At 39.8% G+C, this 24,107-nt stretch overlaps 1 protein-coding gene across 1 annotated transcript in view; it reads left to right on the forward strand.

Moving 5' to 3' along the window:
- WDR27 (WD repeat domain 27) overlaps positions 1-24,107 on the forward strand; it is a 201,909-nt gene that overhangs the window by 117,301 nt on the left and 60,501 nt on the right. Inside the window, exon 24 of the mRNA XM_054021497.1 lies at positions 6,886-6,984. Within this exon, the coding sequence (XP_053877472.1) occupies positions 6,886-6,984 (99 nt within the window). The remainder of the gene's footprint in view (positions 1-6,885; positions 6,985-24,107) is intronic.

The following is a 24,107-nucleotide window of genomic DNA, read 5'->3' on the forward strand; positions in this document are numbered from 1 at the left end:
AGAGGAGTCAGGGCAAGGGCAAATTAATACATATACTATTGTGGAAAAGCAAACTAAATTGCTACTGAAACCTTAAAGTTGCATTAACTTACAATCAGCAAATCTTCGCTGTGTTGTGGCAAAATAAAAATGTATTATTGCTATTTAAGCACAAAGCATACAGAGGTCTTCCGCAGAAAGGGGCGTGTGCATGTTTGAGTGGAGTGGGGTTAGACGCAATAGGCTTGAGAGAGTTTGCTGCATTTTTCCATGTGCCATGTCTCCTTTCTGCAGATTCTCCCATATATGTAGCAGTGCAGTGCTTCAGATATTCCTTAGTGTAGGGATCAATTTCATCTTCCTGTTGGAAAACCTTCAATGGAATCCTAAAAGGGAGAAAACCTCTGCAAAAATTCGTCTCACTCAGTTTTATCCCCAGTTGATCTGTTGGACTGGGTCAGGATTTTCTTTATAAAACAGACTACAGAAGCAGCTCCCCGCCCCATCCCTTCAGTTCCTGGGATATGTCCTGATTCCGGGATATGAATCGGAGGCCCTATGCATCAACACCATCTCTGTATCTCTGGCAGCTGACCCTTTGCTACGCCATTTTATTTAGCTGCCTAACTTTAAGCACCCTCATTTGAAAATTTGTGTTAAGCTCTCTTTTCCATTTGTAAAATGGAGATAATATCCACCTTTGTAGAGAATGATTTGTGATTTTTTGGGGGAAGAAAGTGCTAAATAAGCATTAAATATTAGGTCTGTCAATTAATCACAGTTAACTCACGCAATTAACTAAAAAAAAATTACTCACAATTAATCGCACTGTTAAACAATAGAATACCAATTGAAATTTATTAAATATTTTTGGATGTTTCCTACGTTTTCAAATATATTGATTTCAATTACAACACAGAATACAAAGTGTACAGTGCTCACTTAATTTTTTTTATTACAAATATTTGTACTGTAAAAAACAAAATAAATAGTATTTTTCAATTCACCTAATACAAGTACTGTTGTGCAATCTCTTTATCATGAAAGTTGAACTTACAAATGTAGAATTATGTACAAAGACACTGCGTTCAAAAATAAAACAGTGTAAAACTTTAGAGCCTGCAAGTCCACTCAATCCTACTTCAGCCAATCGCTCAGACAAACAAGTTTGTTTACATTGACGGGAGATACTGCTGCCCTCTTCTTGTTTATGATGTCACCTGAAAGTGAGAACAGGCGTTCACATGGCACTTTTGTAGCCGGCGTTGCAAGGTATTTACATGTCACATATGCTAAACATTCGTATGCCCCTTCATTCTTCCGCCACCATTCCAGAGGACATGTTTCCATGCTGATGACGCTTGTTAAAAAAATAATGCATTAATTACATTTGTAACTGAACTTCTTTGGGGAGAATTGTATGTCTCCTGTTCTGTTTTACCTGCATTCTGCCATATATTTCATCTCGGATGATGACCCAGCACATGTTCGTTTTAAGAACACTTTCACAGCAGATTTGACAAAATATAAAGAAGGTACCAATGTGAGATTTCTAAAAATAACCACAGCACTCAACCCAAGGTTTAAGAATCTGAAGTGCCATCCAAAATCTGAGAGGGATGAGGTGTGGCGCATGCTTTCAGAAGACTTAAAAGAGTAACACTCAGATACAGAAACTACAGAACCCGAACCACCAAAAAAGAAAATCAGCTTCTGCTGGTGGCATCTGACTCAGATGATGAAAATGAACATGCATCAGTCTGCTCTTCTTTGGATCATTATGAAGCAGAACCCATCATCAGCGTGGAGACATGTTCTCTGGAATGGTGCTTGAAGCATGAAAGGACATATGAATCTTTAGCGCATCTGGCACATAAATATCTTGCTACGCTGACTACAACAGTGCCATGTGAATGTCAGGTGATATTGTAAACAAGAAGTGGGTTGCATTATCTCCTGCAAATTGTATCCAAACTTGTTTGTCTGGGTGATTGGCTGAAGTAGGACTGAGTGGACTTGCAGACTCTAAAATTTTACATTGTTTTATTTTTGAATGCAGTTTCTTTGTACATAATTCTACATTTGTAAGTTCAACTTTCATGATAAAGAGATTGCACAACAGTACTTGTATTAGGTGAATTGAAAAATACTATTTATTTTGTTTTTTTACAATGCAAATACTTGTAATCAAAAATAAATATAAAGTGAGCACTGTACACTTTGTATTCTGTGTTGTAATTGAAATCAATATATTGTAGAAAACATCCAAATATATTTAAATAAATGGTATTCTATTATTGTTTAACAGTGTGATTAATTGCTATTAATCACAATTAAGCTTTTAATTGCTTGACAGCCCTACTAAATATATATTATTTTTTCAGTTCTGCATAAACAAGAGACCAAGTTCTACACTGGTTTACCCTGTGCAAACATTTTAAACAATGAGGTTAACAAGGTGTAGCACAGAATCTAGCCCAGAAAAGTCTCAAACAATGTATATCTTTCTTGAATTCAACTATATGAAAGGCACTTCATGTCAAAGTAATGTATTTGTATAGTTGAAAGGGCTATACATTTACTGGTTAGCACTAGTCCTCAGGATTTGTGGAGGTCAACTACCAACTAATTTATTTATTTCTAGAATATTTAGAAATAAAATAAACCTGCCAGTGTTACTTTAATACTAACTTTATCCCTACCCCCCACCCCTCCAATCCTCAGGATGAAATTGATAGGTGTTTTAACATAAAACAGTTCTGCTGGTTTTACAATTTAAAACAAATCTTTACTTCACTTTTGCACTATACAGGAAAAGAGTTATAATTATGTACAACTTTCTGACTGCCAAAATATATAATTTTCCTTCCAGGTTGATGATTAGCTGCAGATATTAAAATATACACCAATTAGGACATAAATGAAGGTTAGCCATTAAATATCATCAGTGGCCACATTTTAAACTTCTGCTTTTGAAACCACAAGATAAATGTGAAAATATATGCATTTAATAGTTGGATTGCAGGATCCTTTTGTGAAATTTCTGGTTTTGGTAAATTAAGGATTTTAAAACTGAAAAGTCTGCATGATCTGTTTTACTCTGGACACCTGTTATTTATGAAGGAAAGGAGTATCTGCACACCACAGAAAGTATGGGGAGCAAAGACATCTTAAGATGACAACTTGCACAACATAAAATGTAGCTTCATACTGAAGATATTTTCCGAAAAACCTAATCTTTGTTACTTATGGAAGCTTTGGATAGTCCCAGTCCGATGAATTTGTGAAAACTAGGCTTGAAAGAATTACAGTAGAACCTCAGAGTTACGAACACCTTGAGAATGGAAGTTGTTCGTAACTCTGAACAAAATGTTATGGTTGTTCTTTCAAAAATTTACTACTGAACATTGACTTAATAAACTTTGAAACATTACTGTGAAGAAGAAAAATGCTGCTTTTCCTTTGTTTTTTTTAGTAGTTTATGTTTAACACTGTACTGTACTGTATTTGTTGCTGCTTTTTTGTTGTTGTTGGGTTTTTTTTTTGTTTTTTGGTCTCTGCTCCTGCCTGATTGTGTACTTCAGGTTCCAAATGAGGTGTGTGGTTGCCTGGTCAGTTCGAAACTCTGGTGCTCATAACTCTGAGGTTCTACTGTAGATTTTTATCTGTAAGTGTCGGTAAATGTCAGTTTTACCATACATACAAATTGACATATTTCTATTGATAACAATTGAAATTTACAGATAGGCAAAGAAAGAAAAATGCTGCTGCAGAACTTGAGTCAAAATCCAGTGATTTAGACTTTTGAGTTAATCTTGTTACAAATAGACTAGTGAATGAATAGTAAAAACAGGTCTGATTTGTTAATTTAAGGATATTTACTTTATATATTTTGACATGTGATGTTGACAATTTGTGTTTAATGGTTTATAAAGTTGTTGAATCTGTCATTAAACAATGGTTTACCCCCATAATTTCCCACAACTGTGAAAAATCAAAACAATAAAACTAAAAATTGCTTAAAAGTAAACATTGACATCAGTCAAAATTCTAAAAAATGAATTCTGCCATAACTTACTGTAAGTCAAATTCCGCCACCCTCACTCACGCTCAGTAGCACCTTGTTCTGTAAATAGTCCCATTGAGTCAAATGGGATTACTCATGGACTTTGTGCCCTTAATTCAACTCTCCTGTGCATATATACTATGAGACCGTCTTTAATGATCACATATTAGTGGCCCCGTGTGTTAATTTTCTGCAAACCATCCAAACCATGTGGTGACTACAGAATATATCACTTCCCCAGGGGCTTTCCTATGGCATTCATCACTGTAGTATCTGAGTGCTTCTCAAACATTAATGAATTTAATGAGGTGATAATATTATTTCCCTTTTACAGAGGGTGATTGAGGTATGGTGCAATTAAGCCTGAAATTATCAAGTGTCAACTAATTGAGGTGTTCAAGCTGAAACTTTCCAAAAGAAATAAATAAATTCCAACCTGAGGCAGGAGCCTGGCCTGGAAAATTTCATCTCTAATGGCTACAGTTGGGCAAAGTTATAAACTACTCAAGACAGGGATTTATGATAGTTAAGGTTGCCTAACACTACCCGTGTGCATCACTGCCAGCTCTCTCTCTAATACATTCATGTAGTTTAAAAGGAGAACTATGTTCCTTCTTAGCTCACATCTTGTGAAAGGTGATTTATTTGCTGTACAGTGGAATGAGTAGTCTATTCTTGTAAAGATGTTTATTAATACAAAGCTAATGTATAGGATTAACAGCCAGTAGTTATCAATACATTATTGGACAATGTTAATGCTTCTATATTTATGGTAGGAACTCATAGACTTTCAGGTCAGAAGGGACCATTGATCATCTAGTCTGTCCTCCTGAACATTGCAGGCCACAGAACCTCACCCACTCCTGAAATAGTCACCTAACCTCTGGCTGAGTTACTGAAGTCCTCAAATCATGGTTTAAAGACTTCAAGCTACAGAGAATTCACCATTTACACTAGTTTAAACCTGCAAGTGACCCATGTCTCATGCTGCAGAGGAAGGCAACCCTTCCTCCCCTCCACCGGGTCTCAGCCAATCTGACCTGGGGGAAAATTCCTTTCTGACCCCAAATACGGTGATCAGTTAGACACTGAGTATGTGGGCAACACCCACCAGGCAGATACCTGGGAAAGAATTATTTGTAAGAACTCAGAGCCCTCCCTATCTAGTGTCCTGTCTCCAGCAGTTTGGGGATTTTTACAAATTTTTCAGCCAGAGAAGTGACATTTTGTATAAGTGCCACATTGCTGCTGCACTGGAGACTGGAGAATAGAGAAGCTGCTCACAGGAACTCTAGATCCCCCGGATGATGCAGCTCTAAGCTCCATTGTAGCTACATGGGAGTGCAGGGCAGTTGTAGGCTGATGCTGAGGGGAGATTATTGAATGAAAATACTGAACCACAGCCCCATGTAAAGGGAATGCAGAAGAATTAGTTGCATAGATGCTCCAGGCTCTATACCTGAATTTGGGTGAGGATTTTATTCTCACCAGCATTTCTGTATTTTCCACATGCAAAGACCTTTTACTCTGGCTTTGAGGGACCAGAATTTTCCTGTGTCCCTTCCTAAAAGAGCCTAAATTTGATATTATAGTGTCTTTTAAAAAAATAAAAGAAGTATTGTTACAACAAAGTCTGCCTATTCAGGAAGGCTTTCTTATCCTAGGCTCCCAAATGCTTTCATGAGTTCCATGTTCATCAGCACAACCGCAGAGATATAGTGAAAAAGGAACATTCAATTTTTGGAATTACTATAAAGCCTACTCAGATTGCTTTTTCACTCATACAGTGTTTTCTCAGATACCATTATCATGTATTTTCTTCTACGTTTTCTTTGCTGTATGCTAAATCAGTTTTACTCAATGTTCTGTGTATTCCTTATACATTGTCTTTTTATGTGCTTTGAATATAAATACCAGACAACTGTATGCCACATCTACTTCCTTTCTTCTTACCAGCTGAATGGTACAGTAGAGCAGAATCATGCATTGGCATCTGATTCCTTAAAATCGTTCTGTATACAAAAATACAGGATTTATTTTCAATACATTTAACTCAATTAAGCAAAACAAAAGCACTAATGTTAGAAGTTTAAGAGCCTGATCCAAATCCCTTTGATGTCAGTCGGCTTTAGATTCAGCCCTTAGTGCATTTCTGCTTTGGTACCATTTCATCAGTTAAAAGCTTGCAAACAGTAATTTTTTTCTACTAAATCTACCTTCTCATGTTTGGCTGACATACATTTCCCTTCCCCACACACTCTCCTGAAACATTTTTTTTTTGGTCAATTCCTTATCAGTGCGTCTGTGTCTCTAATTATTTAGGCGTTCCACATTATTGAGAACAATGTGTCAGCCGACAGCTGCTAAGAACCATGAACAGAGAGAAGACAATATTGTTTTAATGTGGCTGACAAACAAATAGCAGCTTTTTAATCCTAGACATTAAGATGGTAGAGCTTTTTAACACTTTTTATGCAAAAAGTAGATATTTAGATTTTGAAGAACATCTTTATAGCAAAATAACCTGTTTAAGAAAGGTCATACTTGGCACGATTTCAGTGTCTACTTGAAACACATCCATATACCATTTTCCCTCCCAAGAAAAAAGTTAGAATTGCTCTTTTTCTAAACCATTTTTCCATTAGGATACTTTAAAAGCTAACATTTGCTAAATCATTCTTGGTATTATAAAATGTCAGAACTATAGAATGTCAGATCTATAGAATTTATATCTGCCTGACTATTGTGAAGTATTTACTATAGCTAAAACTTCAAGCTATACTTTAAAGTGTTCAGTAGAAGTTTTTAAAATGAAAATTTAAACTCTTGTTGTCTTTTAGGCTTACATATATGAGATGCGTTCAAGCACCTTTTCCCATAAATTGGCAGGACACACGGAATCAGTGATCAACGTGGCTTTTAGTCCCTCGTCTCCACAGGTACACGTTTTCCCCCTTTCATTCTTTTTGTCATTTAAATGTATACAAGCTTCATGGTAAATGCCCTTGATGTCAGTGAAACATTCTCTCTCCCTTGTCCATCTGTGTGATCTGAGTGGCATACAATGGATTGTAATTATTATTATTGAGTGTTTACATTTATCTTTGTTATACACCAGCATTCATAATGAATTGAGTCTCTCATATAAATAATTTAAACTGATTTGGAAAGAGCTCATCTTCTGTGTAGTTTACTTGAATTCAACTTGCCCTCCAGCATCAGTTTCTGTAGTCTGAAATGTTCTGGTGTTGGGAGTTGAAAAGATAGCAGAGGAGACAAGACTGAGGCTGCTATTGGCTCTCAGCTTCTCTTTATCCACAGCCCTCCACTAAGTGTTCTCCCTGTGTCAAGCCTGCTGCTGTTCGTAGCTGTCTTCCACCCGCGTTTCCTGGGTCGGAGGTAAATGAGGGTGAACCATTAAAGAATTTATGCTCCCCCAGTATTGCTGCTGCTTGTTTTGAGGAGATATTTTTTGAGAAACAAGTTTTGCGAGTCTGAAGGCTATTTTTATTAACCTTAGAGAACATAACTCATGTGACGTGTCAGCAGAACATTTTTCATTAACATTTTATAAGTATTCCTGGGTAGGTGCTTGAGGCTGGCAAAGTTCAAGTGGTGGTACTAAACTCCTCCCCCCCCAGATATCAGTTTAAATAGATCTCCTCTGCTTAATATGTGCAGTATTCCCTTGTACTTTCCTTTACTTACTATAGGCAATATACTGAAATTAAAAAATGACAACTTTTACTTAGTTATCTACGGCAAATGCCAAATTAAGAACTGTAGCTGAAGATACTTTTCTAGAATACTTGCTTTGCAGGTTTTCCATTTCTCATGCTCCTTTCTTCTTTCCTCCTTTTACAGGAGGAGAAATACTGTTTGAAATCTCATTGTAAAAGAAGTGACCTTTGAATGGTTTAGAGATTGGTTAAAAATAAAGAGACAAAAAGTGAGCATCTTAGGGGGGTTCTAGCTCCATTTTGTTTCCAGTAATGAGCTGATGCAATAGCAGAGGGAGAAGGGATTTCTTGGAAGAGGTGATTCCGTGCACAGATATCCTTAAAATTGGTTCTAACCATATTGCCGTCACCCAGTAATATGCTTGCAAAATGTCTTTGTCAGATGTTGTGACAACTTATCCACTTTTGTCACAACAATGAGTTTATCAGTAAAACAAACAAAACACACACACACCCTTTATCTGGTTACATTTTGCCTGAGCAGTGTTTAAAAAAATAAATAAAACCAACCAAATATTTGTTACAGCAAAGCTAAAGCTTAGTTATAATAACAAACTCAAAGATTATGAAAAGATGGGTGCAGCAAGTCTAGGTTAGTGTCAGGATGAAAATAATACTAATGAATTCAATAATACCTGAATTGTACATTTTAATAATTCTGGAACCATGTTATCCTTCACTAGTTTATCTACGGCAGCAGTTCTCAAACTGTGTGGCGAGACCCCAAAGTGGGTCATGACCCTGTTTTAATGGGGTCACCAGGGCTGGCGTTAGACTTGCTGAGGTCATGTCATCATTTTTGTTGTCAGAAGGGGGTCGCCGTGCATTGAAGTTTGAGAAACCCTAATCTATGATTACTCTGCTCTTAATGTATGAGAAATTTGCATTAGCAGACATTAAAGTTGTTTCTGGACTTATTTTCAAGGATTAAAATTGTCCTTTAAAGTAAGTGTTTTTGTGGTGCCTAGCACAATGGAGTTTTGATCCTGATTTGGCAAGTGCTACATTAATACAAACTGCTAATGTCTATGGTTAATCTTTGACGGATTGTCTCATTTTTATGTTTGATCCTTTCTATAGAATTTATTGGACTATTTAATGGAGTAATTGTTTAACGCTTTCCATTTTTTCTATATACAAATAAATGACTGCAATTCTTATATAGCTAGCCTCGTCCTTTATACTGTACCACATCATATACTCTTTGCATCAATACTTAAATATTCTTTTTCTGGCAATAACTAGACTGGGACTCCAGATATCTGGGTTTTGTCCTATTCCCAGCTCTGCCACAGACTTCCTGGGGGATCTCAGGCAATTTACATACTTGCTTTGTATCCCTCAGTTACCCGTCATTGAAATGGGAATAATACATCACTTTCTGAGCAATGTTTCTAGAAAAGTGCTAGTATTTGAATGCTAGAACAAAGTTAGAGAAATATTAGGGTCACGGATTTTACTTTCTTTATTTTATAATCTGAAGGGGCAAAAAAGATTTACCTGCTAATGTATGGCTTAAAGTGCAGATATAATTGCTATGACTAATTCTGTAATAGATGTAAAGGTTGTATCTGTAGATGAATGTATTATGGAGACAGGTGTCATCACACTTGATGGCTCACCAGTCCATACACTGTGTGTTTTTTTGCATTCTTGAATATGCCTGTGCTTCAGTTGTAATATGACTATGATGCTTATGATGTAACCTATGGTACAGAGGGTGTTAGGTGGATTTTTATTATTAATTTTGTGTTTAATTCAAACTAGTATACAACAGGAAAAGTGGTACACTGTAAACTATTTGGACCCACTTCAGATCTGCAATAAATGGGTGAATGGCCAAGTTATATAAGCCTTTGAGTAACTGAAGTTGGAAAATGCTGACAGAGTCTTAGATTTTAGCAGCTAAATTACCCAAAGATTCTGTCCACACAGCATACTCCAGCTTGGTGTTGAGCTGGACTTTCCCTGCAATTGCAGCTCTGGGCTACTGTGTGTTATACTGGGTCTAGGTCCAGCTAACAGCATGTGAACTGAGTGTAGGGAGCCTGTCACTTTTGTGTTCTCAGACTCCCTTCTCACAGATAGATCTGCACAGGAGCCATAGAAAGCATCATATCAACTTTCTGCTGACCTGCATGCATGAAGTTATCTGTACAGCTGCCAGTTGGGAGACTTGCTTGTGGATTTCTCAGATAGTTGAAGTTAGCACTAAAATCACCATACTATTCAGAACTGGCTACAGATAACTGGATGTGTCTGAAAAAATGAATTATCCTTTACTAGCTTCTACCACAGTATATTTTTCCTGGTGGTCACATCTGGAGATTTCAATTTAGAAAAGAAATCCATGTGAAAAGTCCATTCTTCTGCTGTACTCGGTCACCAGTGACTGTTCACTTAATCATCAACTACATGTCATTTTCCCACAAGCAAGCCAGTTTTTGTAAAGTCAGGGAAAATTCTTTTTCAGATTTTTATTTACTGATTTTGGCTTTGATTGGTGTTAAATCAATCTTAGGTTATCCTTTTATAGACTGCATTTTTTCCAATATCATAATAGCACATTGCACATTGAGACTGCAGTAGCTTGTCAGAGCTTGAATTATGTGGTTTTAGGACATGGGGCCAAATTAATATCTGTGATCCCATTGAAGTGAGTTGAGTTGCACCAGAGAGGTCTTTGACTCAGAATGGTTTCTCTCTCTGCAGCCAGTTTAGTTTTCTTTTTGTCTGCACTAATTTACCAACATGTCAAAACTAGAAGGATGCGTGGTTCATTAGTTTTGAGACAGTTACTCTTTAACACTTTAAAGAAAAACATACTTTGTGTCTGAGGGGGATACTTGTCCACTTGCTATCTACTTTAAACTTCTTTCCCAAGAGACTAAACTTCAAAGAGTAAAAAGTGCCACTGAGTTGTAAAAATCCTTTTACAGAGATTATAGACTTCTAGACTCTAAGGCTGGAAGGGACCATCATGATCATCTAGTCTATCCTCCTGCACATATCAGGCCACAAAACCTCACTTACCCACTCCATAACCTCTGGCTAAGTTACTGAAGTCTTCAAATCATGATTTAAAGACTTCATGTTACAGAGAATTCACCATTTACACTAGTTTAAACCTGCAAGTGACCCATGCTTCATGCTGCAGAGGAAGGTGATCCCCCCACCCTCAGGATCTCTGCCACTAGTAACCTCCCTCCAGCCTGACTGCTCGCCTTTCAGTATGACTCATTGTAGTCTTCCCTTTAACTAATTCTTCATCCACCTTTCAATTCTAATATGAATCCCCATCTTCTCCAATTTAACTAATAATTTCCCATTTGGAACTGTATCAAATTCCATACTGATATCCAGGTAGATTAGATCTACTGTATTTCTTTTCCCTAAAAATCAGTTATCAAAGAAGGAGATCAGGTTGATTTAGCATGATCTATCTTTTGTAAAATCATATTGTATTTTATCCCAATCACTGCACACCTCTATGTCCTTAGCTACTTTCTCTTTCAAAAATGTTTTCTGCACCAGTAGTTCTGGTTCCTCCATTTTGGAACAGCGAGACATCAAGATGATATGGAAAATTCTTGTGCAGATATTCCAATGTCACCTGAATGGCCAAGGATAGATACAGACTTACAAAAACATGATTTTTAAGGAACAGAGAGAACGTAATAAGTTCTATGCACCTATTCATCTATTCTAGAACCTTCTCTAGCTTAGTTTTTCCCAATAACGTGAGCTTCATGTTCCAGTTCAGTTGTTAACACTGGCTGATGAACCAGAGAAGGCTGAGAGAGAGAGACCATTACATGTTTCTCCCAACCTGGTCTGTCTTTTATGCCAAGTCTCCAATCCTTCATCCACAATGATTTGAGATCTGTCAAACTCAGCCTTTTTATATCTACTACTTTAGCTGGAGAAGAAGTTGTTTCAGCAGCCCATAGGTCTTTGAAACAAGGTAGTTTGTAATGGTACTCTATCTTTGTTAGGAAATGTGGGTCTTAGCCAAAACTTATGTTGCAATTTGGTCAAGAGAGATGCTACCACCTCTGCCTTGCTGAATCCAAAGAAGACAGCTGCATTAAAAAGAAAGAGGCCTACCATTAAACTTGCATATGACATGCCATTCAAGGTTCAGTATGTTCTTCTCATGACATTGGCCTAAATTCTTCCCTCCCACCTATGCAATCCCATAGACTTCAATGGGGCTTCTCTGATGCATGTGACAGCAGAATTTGGCCCAATGTGTCTCTAGACTAGATGTGTACTTCTGCCCAAGTCCTTCTGTCCAATGTAGTCAAATGCAAATAGATACTTTAAATCTTGTTAGTAGAGTTTCATTTAAATATATTAATAATCAAAAGAAAATGCAGTTTATAAAAGTAATCTTTTATCAGCAAAGTTTTTTTTAAAAAAATATCAAGATAGTACTTAGACAAGACTTTAGTTATTTAAAATTTATATCACTCATTACTAAAGTTAGAATGCCACACATCAATAAAACAATTCAAAAATTAACGGAATGAGCCTTTAAATTAAAGGCATAACAGAACACCGTACACACTTATAGAATCATAACTGTCCAATTCCCAACTATTAAATGGATTCAGAGATCTATCCAAAGCGTAACCATATAAATACAATCTGTACTATGCTCTGAATTTTGCTAAATGTAGGCCAACATTGAAAAGGACGACTAGCCTGACTTTCAAGGCCTGGTTCCTCAATACTTACTGGAAATCAGGCCCCAGACAGATGTGAAGTTGGGCATCCAAAACTCGGGGCATCCAAAACTCGCTGGCTACTTTTGAATATCTTGGCTTTGTGCTTTCTTGAACTACTAGAGGGAGCAGCCTTCAGAACTGCAGGCCCTGTCCTGCTGATGGCGCCAGGGACTTGGACCCCGTGAACCAATAGTTGGAATGACCCAGCCAATTGGAACTTCCTCAGTGAGACACAGGGAAAGAGGGATTCTCTCTGTTAATTCATTACCAAGCATCTTTATTTGCGTATGTAGTTCTCATCTGTTTCTCTACATCAGGGGTTCTCAAATTTCATTGCACAATGACCTCCTTCTGACAACAAAAATTACTACATGACCCGAGGGTGGGGGGGGGGGGGGGGACAGAAGCCTGAGCCCGCCCAAGCCCTGCTACCCTGAGGGGGTGGGAAGCGGGGGGAGGGGGGGGCAAAGCTGAAGCCCCAGGGCTTCGGCCCTAGACAGGGGGGCTGTAACCTGAACCCTGCCATCCAGGGCTGAAGCCCTCGAGCTTCGGTTTTGGCCCCGGGCGGTGGGGCTTGGGCTTCAGCCCTGGGCCCCAGCAAGTCTAAGCGAGCCCTGGCAATCCCATTAAAATGGGGTCGTGACCTACTTTGGGGTCCCAACCCACAGTTCGAGAAATGCTGCTCTACATCTATCAGGCACACAAACTTGTGGGAGAATACAAGCTTCTTTTACAGATTCTAGTAGAAAGCACTGACATTGTGGCTCAGTTAGTGTAGGACTTCACATTCTGCAGAAGATAAACTTGTTTATGCCAATGAAACTATTCTAAGCACACATGACAGCTGTGAAAAGGTGGAGGGTGATTTTTTTTTAAAAAAAAGCTTTCCATAAGTTAACAAAGCTATACAAGGACAACTTAGTTTAATCAAGGGACTCTGCAAGATTACATATGTTTCCAGCAAGCCACAGCTGTATACCACATGAGTATGGCTAAATGTGATTGCTACTATCAGGGATGTGTAGAAGTTTCTCATTCCATAGCACATTGATAATAAAGTACTTTAGTGTATTTCGTACAAGTTTAGCTATTTTATTGAATAGTGTTGTAGTTTTAAAAATATTAACTTTGTAGTGGTGAAGGAGAATACTATACATTAGACTACACAACTGTTCAGCTTTATAGTGAAAGTCCACTTACAAAGACTCCTGACCCATAGAGAGGCAGGTCACTAGTGGATTGAGGAAGGAGAGGGTTGACTGGGCAAAAGGGAGGGAAGTTGCTAACAGAAGCTAGAGGTGCAGGAATAGGATCTGTTGGGGTCCCTGCAGGAAAGGGAGTTGTGGAGAGTGGGGAGTCACACACCTGGCAAGCTGGAGAGAGGGAAGCAATCACAGGGGGAATGCTGTAGAGAGGACTAAACTAACTAAAGGAACTAGAGAGAGAGTACCCACAAATGTGCTGGAAAATAAGAGACTATATTGACTAAGGGATGGAAAATTCTGGTCTTTACAACAGCTTGTAAAATAACGTAACACAGTTTGATAAAAATGTGACATAATATGAGAGGGTCCCTTCCCCCTCCCTCGTGCGCTTGCTCTCTCTCTCTCTCTCTCTCACACACACACACACACACACACACACACACACACACACACACACACACACACACACACACACACACACACACACTTCAAAACACCATCTAGTTAAAATCTTAACAGTAGCTATTAAGGAATGTATCACAAAGAAAAGTCCTGCAATTAAAATAAGGCTAGACCAAATACAACGAATATGAGATGGAATAAATCACAGCCCATATCTTACAGTCCTTGGAACAGCTCAGAGAAATCTGGGTCTTAGCAAACAGCAGATAAATTATTAAAAGAAAAGACAGACAACTTCTGTGTCAAATTAAAGTATCAACAGAAAATGATTCCAACCTTCCAGAAGAATATCATATAGTCGTATACAACATCTTGGTCCAGCTGCTGGGACACGTCTGAGCTGTGCTCAGCACAGTATGGGAGACGAAGCAAATGTACTGTTAAGTCATCTTTTATGCCTCCTCTACAATGTTCCAATCCCCAGCATAAAGTAAAGTGGCCTCAGGATTGCTGTACTTTGTGCCAGCTACCAACAGCCCCCAAGTGCTGACCTGGCAGCCAGGGAAGCTGCAGCCATGCCCTTCTTTCTTCTAGACAAACCCCCTTTTATATGGGAGGCTGGGAAGAGTATATGCTGATATTGTGACTGTCACCCAATAATGTCCCCATGACAGGAAAATGCTCAGGGGGGCATGTTTCTAGCTGTTTTATTTCTGCAGAGTAGACACCAAGATCTGTCCATATCCATACCTATTCATGTATAATGATGCCATACCAATCTCAGGAGACTGATTCATCTGCAGGTTTGCTCACAATTAATTAACCAAACCCCAGCTTGACTTGCTACTACCATTGTTAATGTCACATTGTTATTTCCTATGTGACATCATTTACCTTTAGAATAGAGATGTCTGGTTCATGACCCTAGGCCAGGAGGTTTTGGCTTACACTCACATCTGGGCCTTTGCTCTTAAAGGAGGCATGGTGGGGGGGCCCAGGTCCCTGTGAGAAGCAACACAGCATTGTCCTCTCTGCACAGAGTCTAAATCTGCTGCCCTGGGCTACTTCTACCTATGTGTTTCTTCAGTTTGGAGTATGGCCCCTATAGTCCAAACTGTCAATAGCTTCCCCAAAGAGTCCAAATGAGCTTGACCTGCTGGCTCTCAAAGGGGTTGTGGTTGGAAGGCACTGCTTGAAAGGCTTACCTGCTCTTTAGTCACCTCTCAGACCCAATCTTCTGTGTGGCTTCCTAAAGAAGGATTCACCTCTCCTACAGCCTGTCCACCACCCTTTGGGTAGGCTTCTGAGTGCCTTTTAATGCTCTCATACAGCCAGAGCATTCTTGGCAGGCCCAGAGGGGCGCGGCTACCTGGGCCCAGTATTGCCTTTTATCCCTTTTGGGCCCAGAGTGGGGTTATATACCCCATCATAGGGCCAAATTCAGAGGGGAACTCTAAACGTGTGTGAGTTTTTAAATTACATGTTAAGCAGTATGCAATGTTGTTGTAGTCATGTAAGTCCCAGGATATTAGAGAGACAAGGTGGGTGAGCTAATATTTTTTTTATTGGACCAACATCTGTTGGTGAGAGACACAAGCTTTCGAGCTTATGCAGGTCCTGAAGACAACTGGGTTTCAATTAGAAGACTCTCTTTACTCCTATGATACCAAATGTCATCAAAGAATATTAAAAGCACATGTAATGGAGTAGATTACTTGTCAGAGGGCCAGATCTGTTAGGAAGGAGGCTGGGCCAGTATGTTCAGGATTTCAGGTTAGGACTGTATGCCGCAAGAGATTAAAGAAGAAGCTCTAGGGTGAAACTCTGGTCCTATTCAAATAACAGGAAAACTGCTGTTGACTTTGGTGTGGCTGGAATTTCACTCCTGATGTCCAGCAAGAGCAATATAGAGGTCTGGCCCATGGCCCATTTGTATAGGGGTATGAGTGGATATGTAAGAGAATTAAGTGGGAAGAGAATGAGAAACAGACAAATTCTATGAAGTAACTTCTGCCTGAGTAGGAAATAACCTGAGCCAAAAATAAGCTTGTGATTTTTTTGTACATTTTGGCCTAAACTTGTAAATTACAGAATATTTTTAGTTAATTTTGTTAAAGCAACAAAATACCTTACCCACAAATTAGGTTTTATTATCATTATCATCATTATTTATGTTGTAGTACAAATTTAATTTTATTCCATTGACTATCAGTGTGTCAAGAAGCAGAAAGCAATAGCTAAAATGTAATAAATGCTAATATTTAGGCTAGACAGCATCTGTCACAGAGTAATTTAAAATATCTATTTAAAGGAAACAATGTCTGGGAAGTAAAAGAATCCAGGAGTTGAGCACTACTTGTTTATTCCCCCCCCACACCCCAAAGTACTTCTCACAGCTTGGTTGGGGGGCTAAAAATAGCAGTGTAGATGTTTGGGCTGCTGCTGCAGCCTGGAGTCTGAGATCCACACTGGGATCTCAGAACCTGGGCTCCAGTCTGAGCCCAAATGTCTACCCTACAATTGTATAGCCCTATCAGCTGACCTGGGCCAGCTGTGGCTGTGCTGCGGATCTTTTATTGCAGTGTAGACATACCCACAGAGACCATGCACTCCTAGTGTAAGTTAAATTAACCCCCAGCCTTCTCTAGCTCATACTGGAGCTGGTATAAATCAACCCACAAGATCAGGGAGCTGCCTCCAGTTCCCTGAATTTCCCCACAGCCTTCTTCACTGACAGAACTCAGACTCAGGGGAGAATCTATGTTGCATTAACGGTGGCTTTTTACATTAAATTTGATATAGTCATAATGAAATACATTGTTTCCTCTACACTCCAATTGAGGAGCAGTTTTTCACATGAGTAGTGTAATTGAAATCAGTGAGTAACAGATCACCAGCTGGGAGCAAGGGGATCACAGACTAGACCAGGGGTCGGCAACCTTTCAGAAGTGGTGTGCCAAGTCTTCATTTATTCACTCTAATTTAAGGTTTTGCGTGCCAGTCATACATTTTAACGTTTTTAGAAGGTCTCTTTCTATAAATCTATAATATATAACTAAACTACTGTTGTATGTAAAGTACATAAGGTTTTTAAAATGTTTAAGAAGCTTCATTTAAAATTAAATTAAAATGCAGAGCCGCCCGGACCAGTGGCCAGGACCCGGGCAGTGTGAGTGCCACTGAAAATTAGCTCGTGTGCCGCCTTCGGCACGCATGCCATAGGTTGCCTACCCCTGGACTAGACCATTATGTCTAAGAATCCTTGTTGATTAAAAACTCTCCATTTTCTTAACAGCAATAATTTTTCTCTGTGTGTCAGGTAGCAGGATGAAGTTCACCAATAGTGAACAGTGCTTTCAGCAGTACCAAAGTTAATGACATCATGTAGTAATTTCCTTCTAAATTTCTTTTGTTTCCTAATCCTAGCTGGCACTGTGCTCTCAGTTCTTTGGTTATGTATCTTTTAAGGGGAACTACTTTCCCACGTATTATTGAACTCTCAAAGAAATCTGGAAGTCCTTTCCTTGGATCCTCAACCTGAATCACTTAGTCATATTACATCTGAATTACACTAGGAATTTTACTGGTTTGAACTTTGATCTGGCCCTCCTAGCTCAAGTAGTAGCTGGCCAAATACAGTAACAACACTCAATTATGGAATATTCCTTGTCATGTTAGCTATTTAGGAAAACCTCTGTGACTTTCCCCCTTTTTACCACAGTATTTCTATTTATGCATTCTCTTAATCTGGCATGTCTTTTCATTGATTCAATCTGGAATATGATTAAACTTTAAAAATAATCATGCACTTCACTGATGCCTCAAAGATCTAAGTTAGGCAAATTTTGCTTCCAGTGCTGCCTTGTATGTTATCTTTGAAGTGCAAACATGCTTATGCAATATTGGCACTTTAAAAGAATGTTGACAGATTGTGCCACAACAAGGAGAATCAGAATCAGTAAAGATGATGAAAGGGTATGTGGTGAAGATGACCATGAAGCAAATGAGGTATGAGTCTACTATTAGTTGGACCTTTTTTTACACACTTAAGGAAAATATTGGTGTATGGCTATACAATATAGAAAGCATATGGTTATATTCATAGAATTCAGGTGAATAAAATATTCTAAGTAATTAGGGCCAGACTGTTGTTAAACCACCATTATCCCTAAGTAACAACATTAATTTCAATGGAATTATTCCATTTTTCTGTATACGCGTAATGAAGAGCATGACCTGGGCCTTAGTGTTTCTAAGTGGTTCTGCATCAGTAAAAAGTAGTGAATTCAAGATAGTTGTTAATATTCTTTCTAGTCAACCATGGAAAAGTTTGCAATGTATAGACACATTTTCAAAATGTAAAGGATCTCAATCTAAATTTGGGAGATAGGATTGATTAAAAGTTTCTAAAAAAATTTATCCACTAAGTTGCTTAAAGTTAAAATGATGGCTTTAGTGTGCAGCTTTTTGTGAGAGCCATTGGTAAAACAAATAGTCTTGTATTTTTTATAAAAACATACTAGTAATGAGGAATTGGGGGGAAATGTACAGTTAGAATTATTATATGTATGGGAAAACAGAAGAAAACTAAATTTAGCTTACTATAATATTATTTACATTATCACTTGAAGATGCATAACATGGTCAAAAATCACATCCTAGATTTGAGATGGAATGTGTATATATACATAAATAATTTATACATATTTTATATTTAAATATATGATAAATTTGACTAAGATGTGACAACTGCGAGTGTCTTGCAAATTACTGTTTTACAAACAGAAGATCTGGTCTTCACTTTGACCATTTAAAATTTTTGATCTACAAGATCAAAGGAGTCAAATTTTTGTAATGCTTTGTAATCTGCAGCGTTCTTTCCAAACAAAACACCCAAATGTAAATACTGAGGTACAGTATCTGAAGATAAAGCTTAAATCCAGCTGGTACAGTGAGGCCATATTCCTTTGAGATTTTGATTACATAGACAGGAAGTTGTGGATTAGGCTCTAGTGAGCTATTGCCAAGAAACACTGAGCATATTTTACTTATCTGGAAAATACATTTTGCATCAGATGAGCTGTTATTTTCAGCAACATTCAGTTAATGTTAAAATATGAACTAGTTTGCTAACAATTTCTCACCACCCAAGGTCCAGAATGGCATATAATGCATTAATTTTGTTTAGGCAGACTGGGCATACTAGTGTTCATAAAACATATTTACATGATGCTGTCAGAGTGACGTATCTGTTACTCATGTTTATCTCAAATATACTGTTACCCCTTTTGATCCAAGCAGTTAGCCAATATTTGGGGTCTTGTGAGTTGTTCCTTTAGGGAGAGAAATTGATGCTGGAGTCAAGTATGTCTTTGATACAGTCCTCTTTATTTATAAAGAATGAATATAAAGTCCTGTGTCGCTGTCAAACAACTAGTGATCGTTTCTTTGCTGCTTCTTTGAGTGGTGATCACCTATGTGTATTCCACTGAGGGTGTGCATGAGCTCCATGTGCCTGAGACCAGAAGATTTTTCACTAACAGTGTCCATTGGTCCATACCTGCACCTTATGCCTCCTCGTGTGCCAAACCGAGGGCATAAGGGGCAGTGCAGACCTATTTCCTTTCTGCTGACCATGGTCTGAGACAGAACCCCTCAGCATTCCTGCTTCTAAATCAATTTTTTGGAAAATGGTTCTACTCTCTTCTAGGTAGTTAGATAGTTTTAGAACTTAGTAAGATAAGTGTTTTTGGAATCAGAGGGCCATTCCTCCTCTGTTACCCCTTTCTTTTGGGGTACTTAATATGCCTAAGATCCCTGGCTTGAAGTCCTGCATGGCCTGCCCCCACAGGTCTTCCCAGGGAGTGATTTATACAACTGTTGAGTATGTTGCCTTTGGGAGTCATACATCCCTTCCAGTGCAATATTTTGTTTTGCATTCATTCTTTTCTACCCCAAACCCAGCCATCTTGTGAATTCTGGCTCTGAAGACACCTAAGGGAGTGGTTGATGAGCCCTAGTCTGACCTCCCTGCACATTGGCCAGAGGCACGTAGTGGGTGTCCCTCCTGGTCTGACACACTCTGGCTCTGGACCATCAGATACCAGACCTAAGGACTATAACAGGCAAAGATGGGGGGCGGCGGGGGAGATCAAACGCTCTCATAAGAAGCAGGGAAATCCCCATCCCAAGGCTTCTAAGAAGAGAACTGCCTCCCCTATAACCTCCAAATTTAGTGAGACTCTGCACCCCAATATGTGAGTGTCAGGCGCTCACAGGGAGTATGTATCTGCTAAAGACTAGGGACCGAAAGGCTAGGCAGCAGTTCTGCAGAAAAGGACCTAGGGGTTACAGTGGACGAGAAGCTGGATATGAGTCAACAGTGTGCCTTTGTTGCCAAGAAGGCTAACAGCATTTTGGACTGTATAAGTAGGAGCATTGCCAGCAGATCGAGGGATGTGATCATTCCCCTCTATTTGGCATTGGTGGGGCCTCATCTGGAATACTGTGTCCAGTTTTGGGCCCAACACTACAAGAAGGATGTGGAAAAATTGGGAAGAGTCCAGCGGAGGGCAACAAAAATGATTGGGGGGCTGGAGCACATGACTTATGAGGAGAGACTGAGGGAACTGGGATTATTTAGCCTGCAGAAGAGAAGAATGAGGGGAGATTTGATAGCTGCTTTCAACTACCTAAAAGGGGGTTCCAAAGAGGGTGGATCTAGACTGTTCTCAGTGGTACCAGATGACAGAACAAGGAGTAATGGTCTGAAGTTGCAGTGGGGGAAGTTTAGGTTGGCTATTAGGAAAAACTTTTTCACTAGGAGGGTGGTGAAGCACTGGAATGGGTTACTTAGGGAGGTGGTGGAATCTCCATCCTTAATGGTTTTTCAGGTCAGGCTTGACAAAGCCCTGGCTGGGATGATTTAGTTGGGGTTGGTCCTGCTTTGAGCAGGGGGTTGACTAGATGACCTCCTGAGGTCCCTTCCAACCCTGATATTCTATGATTCTATGATCCATACCACCAGTACTGAGAGCTAAGTGTCCCAAAACTGCTGACCTCAGAAGAGATGGGATTCTGGGACTGATCCCTGTACCAGCAAAGGAGCAATTGTCGACTGGACCAATGGTACTGTACCACAGCAAGATGAAAGACTTGGTACTGGCGCTCGCCATCCAGCCTAACTCAGCATCGTTGGCTCCATCAAGATGCAGAAGTTCCTCCTGCTCCCCATCTGTTAGCTCCGAATATACTGTCCTTGATGACCTGGCTGTATATTCAGACCCAGAGTCACTGATACTCTCAAAAAATCTAGGTAGAGACCCACACTATCACTGCACCATAAAAGTCTGTTTTAGTTCCAACACAAATTATAAAATTCATTGAAGTGATTCCAAAGTTTATTGCAGCCAAAACATTCTTCTGCCAGGACAGATTCCACATGATGAGAGACTTCATTGCCCAGCTTCAACTGAGCCATCCGACTACAGTTCTATCCTGCCTGGTCCTTCTAGGCCAGTAGCGCTCAACCTTTCCAGGCTATTATACCTGGAGTCTGATTTGTCTTGTGTACCCCAGGTTTCACCTCACTTAAAAACTACTTGCTTATAAAAATACAAAGGTGTCACAGCACACTATTTCTAAAAATTGCGTACTTTCTCATTTTTACCATATAATTATAAAATAAATAGATTGGAATATAAATAGTGTACTTACATTTCAGTGTGATACTGGAGCCTGTTTTTCACTTGTGAGCCTTGACTGAAGCCTGAGCTGCAGGCGGCGGCTCTGAAGCCTGAGCCCCAGGTGGTGGGGCTGAAACATGGAACTTAGCTTCATGGGTCTCCCTGTGGCACTGGGGCCCTGGGCGATTGCCCTGCTTGCCACCTCCTAATGCTAGCCCTGTGTATCTGAGGTGTTAGGGGCATGGGGAATGGTGCTTTCAAAAATCAAGGTATGCTCATGATGCCACTCTGTGAGGTGATTGTCAATTCTGATGCACAATTCAATCAGATTGTCCAAACCTAATGGAGGCTTCACCCACACAAGCTCATCCTTCATCTCCTCATTTAACCCCAGGCAGAAATGGTGGTGCTGTGCCGCCTCATTTCACTTGGTGTCACAAACAAAACAACAAAATTCAGCAGTGTATTTGGCTACAGGCCAGCCTCCCTGCTTTAAGGTCTGAAGGGTTGCTTCAGTGGTCCACACAGTTGGGGTCACCAGAGATAATGGACATAGCCTGTATGAATTCCTCTAACTGTTAAAAGAGGGGGACGGACTGTTCCAGGAGCAGAGAGGCCCAAGTCAAGGCCTCCCCAGTCAACAAACGTAAGATGAGACCCAGATGGGCCAGGTCCATGGGGAATGGTTGGGAGCATAGGAGGAACAGGAGCCAACGTTGGTTCAGGAACCCCTGAAACCTGTCCCAATCAACATCAAATTTGTTGGGCAGCGGAATCTTCATCTTCAGGAGGGGCAGAGTAGGAGGAGCCAGCAGAGTAACCTGCACCCGCAGGGCCACATTCTATGATTGCAGGGCAGTTACTTGCACCTGCAGGTTCTGGATGGCATCTGTCAGTTCCACTGGGGCCTTAGTAGGGTCCATGCTAGCATGGAGAGCCCCAGCCTCAATTTTAAGGGCTTCTCAATTTGTCAGTTGACTAGGATGAGGGTGGTCCAGGCAGCAGGCCTAATGATTGGGGTCAGAGCCATAGTCAGGAGCCAAAGCCATGGGTCAAACTGGAAGGCATAAACCTAATAGCAGAACCAAGGGGTGAGCCAAAGTCCCTAATCAGAAGCCAGAGCCAAGAGTCAAACCAGAGGGCAGGACCTTGAGCGAGAAGGGTATTGGGCAAGGAGCCGTTCAAGGCAGAGGCAGGACAGAGGCAAGACTGAGTGGAAGACAGGAGCAGTAGGAACCAGGTAATGCAGGAGCAGGCACAGTGATGTGTATGAGCTGGAGCTGTCCAGCGTGGAGCTTCGGTAAATATTTTCAACCCCCCTGGAGTTTTTACAGAATGTTGGGGGGAGGCTGAAGGTCGTGGAGGGCTCCCGGAAATACTCCATAGAATTTAAGCCCTGGGTGTGAGTGTTGAGAAGCCAACAAGCTGCTGCTACTGCTGGCTTAAGAGCCAGCCTGCTGGCCTCTGCAGCCAATCCAGGTTGTGTGGCTAATCAGCTGTACTGATCAAACTGACTGGAGACTAGCTCTGCTGCAGATCCTGATTCCTGACATGTCATTACAATATAGTAAGTATTGTTATGCTGGAGATTAGGTGAAAACTCGTTGACGCTCCAATAGGAATAAGGAGGTTATTCTACCTCTGTATTTGTCACTGGTGTGACTGCTGCTGGAATATGGTGTCCTGTCTGGTGTCTGCAGTTCAAGAAGGATGTTAATAACTTGGAGAGGATTCACAGAAGAGCCATGAGAAATATTAAAGGATTAGAAAACATGCCTTACAGTGACAGACTCAGAGAGCTCAATCTATTTATCTTAAAGAGAAGACAAATGAGTGACTTGATTACAGTCTATAAATACCTACATAGGGAACAAATATTTGACAATGGGCTTTTAATTTAGCAGAGAAAGATACAAAATGATACAGTGGCTGGAGGCTAGGCAAATTAAGACTGGAAATGGGCACATTTTTACAGGGAAGGTAATTAACTATTGGAACAGTTAATAGTGTGGATTCTCTATCATTGGCAATTTTTAATTCAAGACTGTTTAAAAGATATAATCTAGGAATTTTTTCAAGGAAGTTCTCTGGCCTGTGTTATACAGGAAGTCAGACTAGATGATCACCATGGTTCCTTCTGGACTTTGAATCTATAAGCTGGTGGGTACAACAACTGCAGTTTATTTAAGAAAAATGTAAAAAGCAATTAAGCTCCTTTATGGAATACACAACTGAATCAATAGAAACCACTGCCCCAAACACATGCCATATGCAAGGCTGGAGTGGGAGTTGAGTCATGG

This window comes from Malaclemys terrapin, chromosome 3 (genome assembly GCF_027887155.1).
Source record: "Malaclemys terrapin pileata isolate rMalTer1 chromosome 3, rMalTer1.hap1, whole genome shotgun sequence".
NCBI classification, from domain to species: domain Eukaryota; kingdom Metazoa; phylum Chordata; order Testudines; family Emydidae; genus Malaclemys; species Malaclemys terrapin.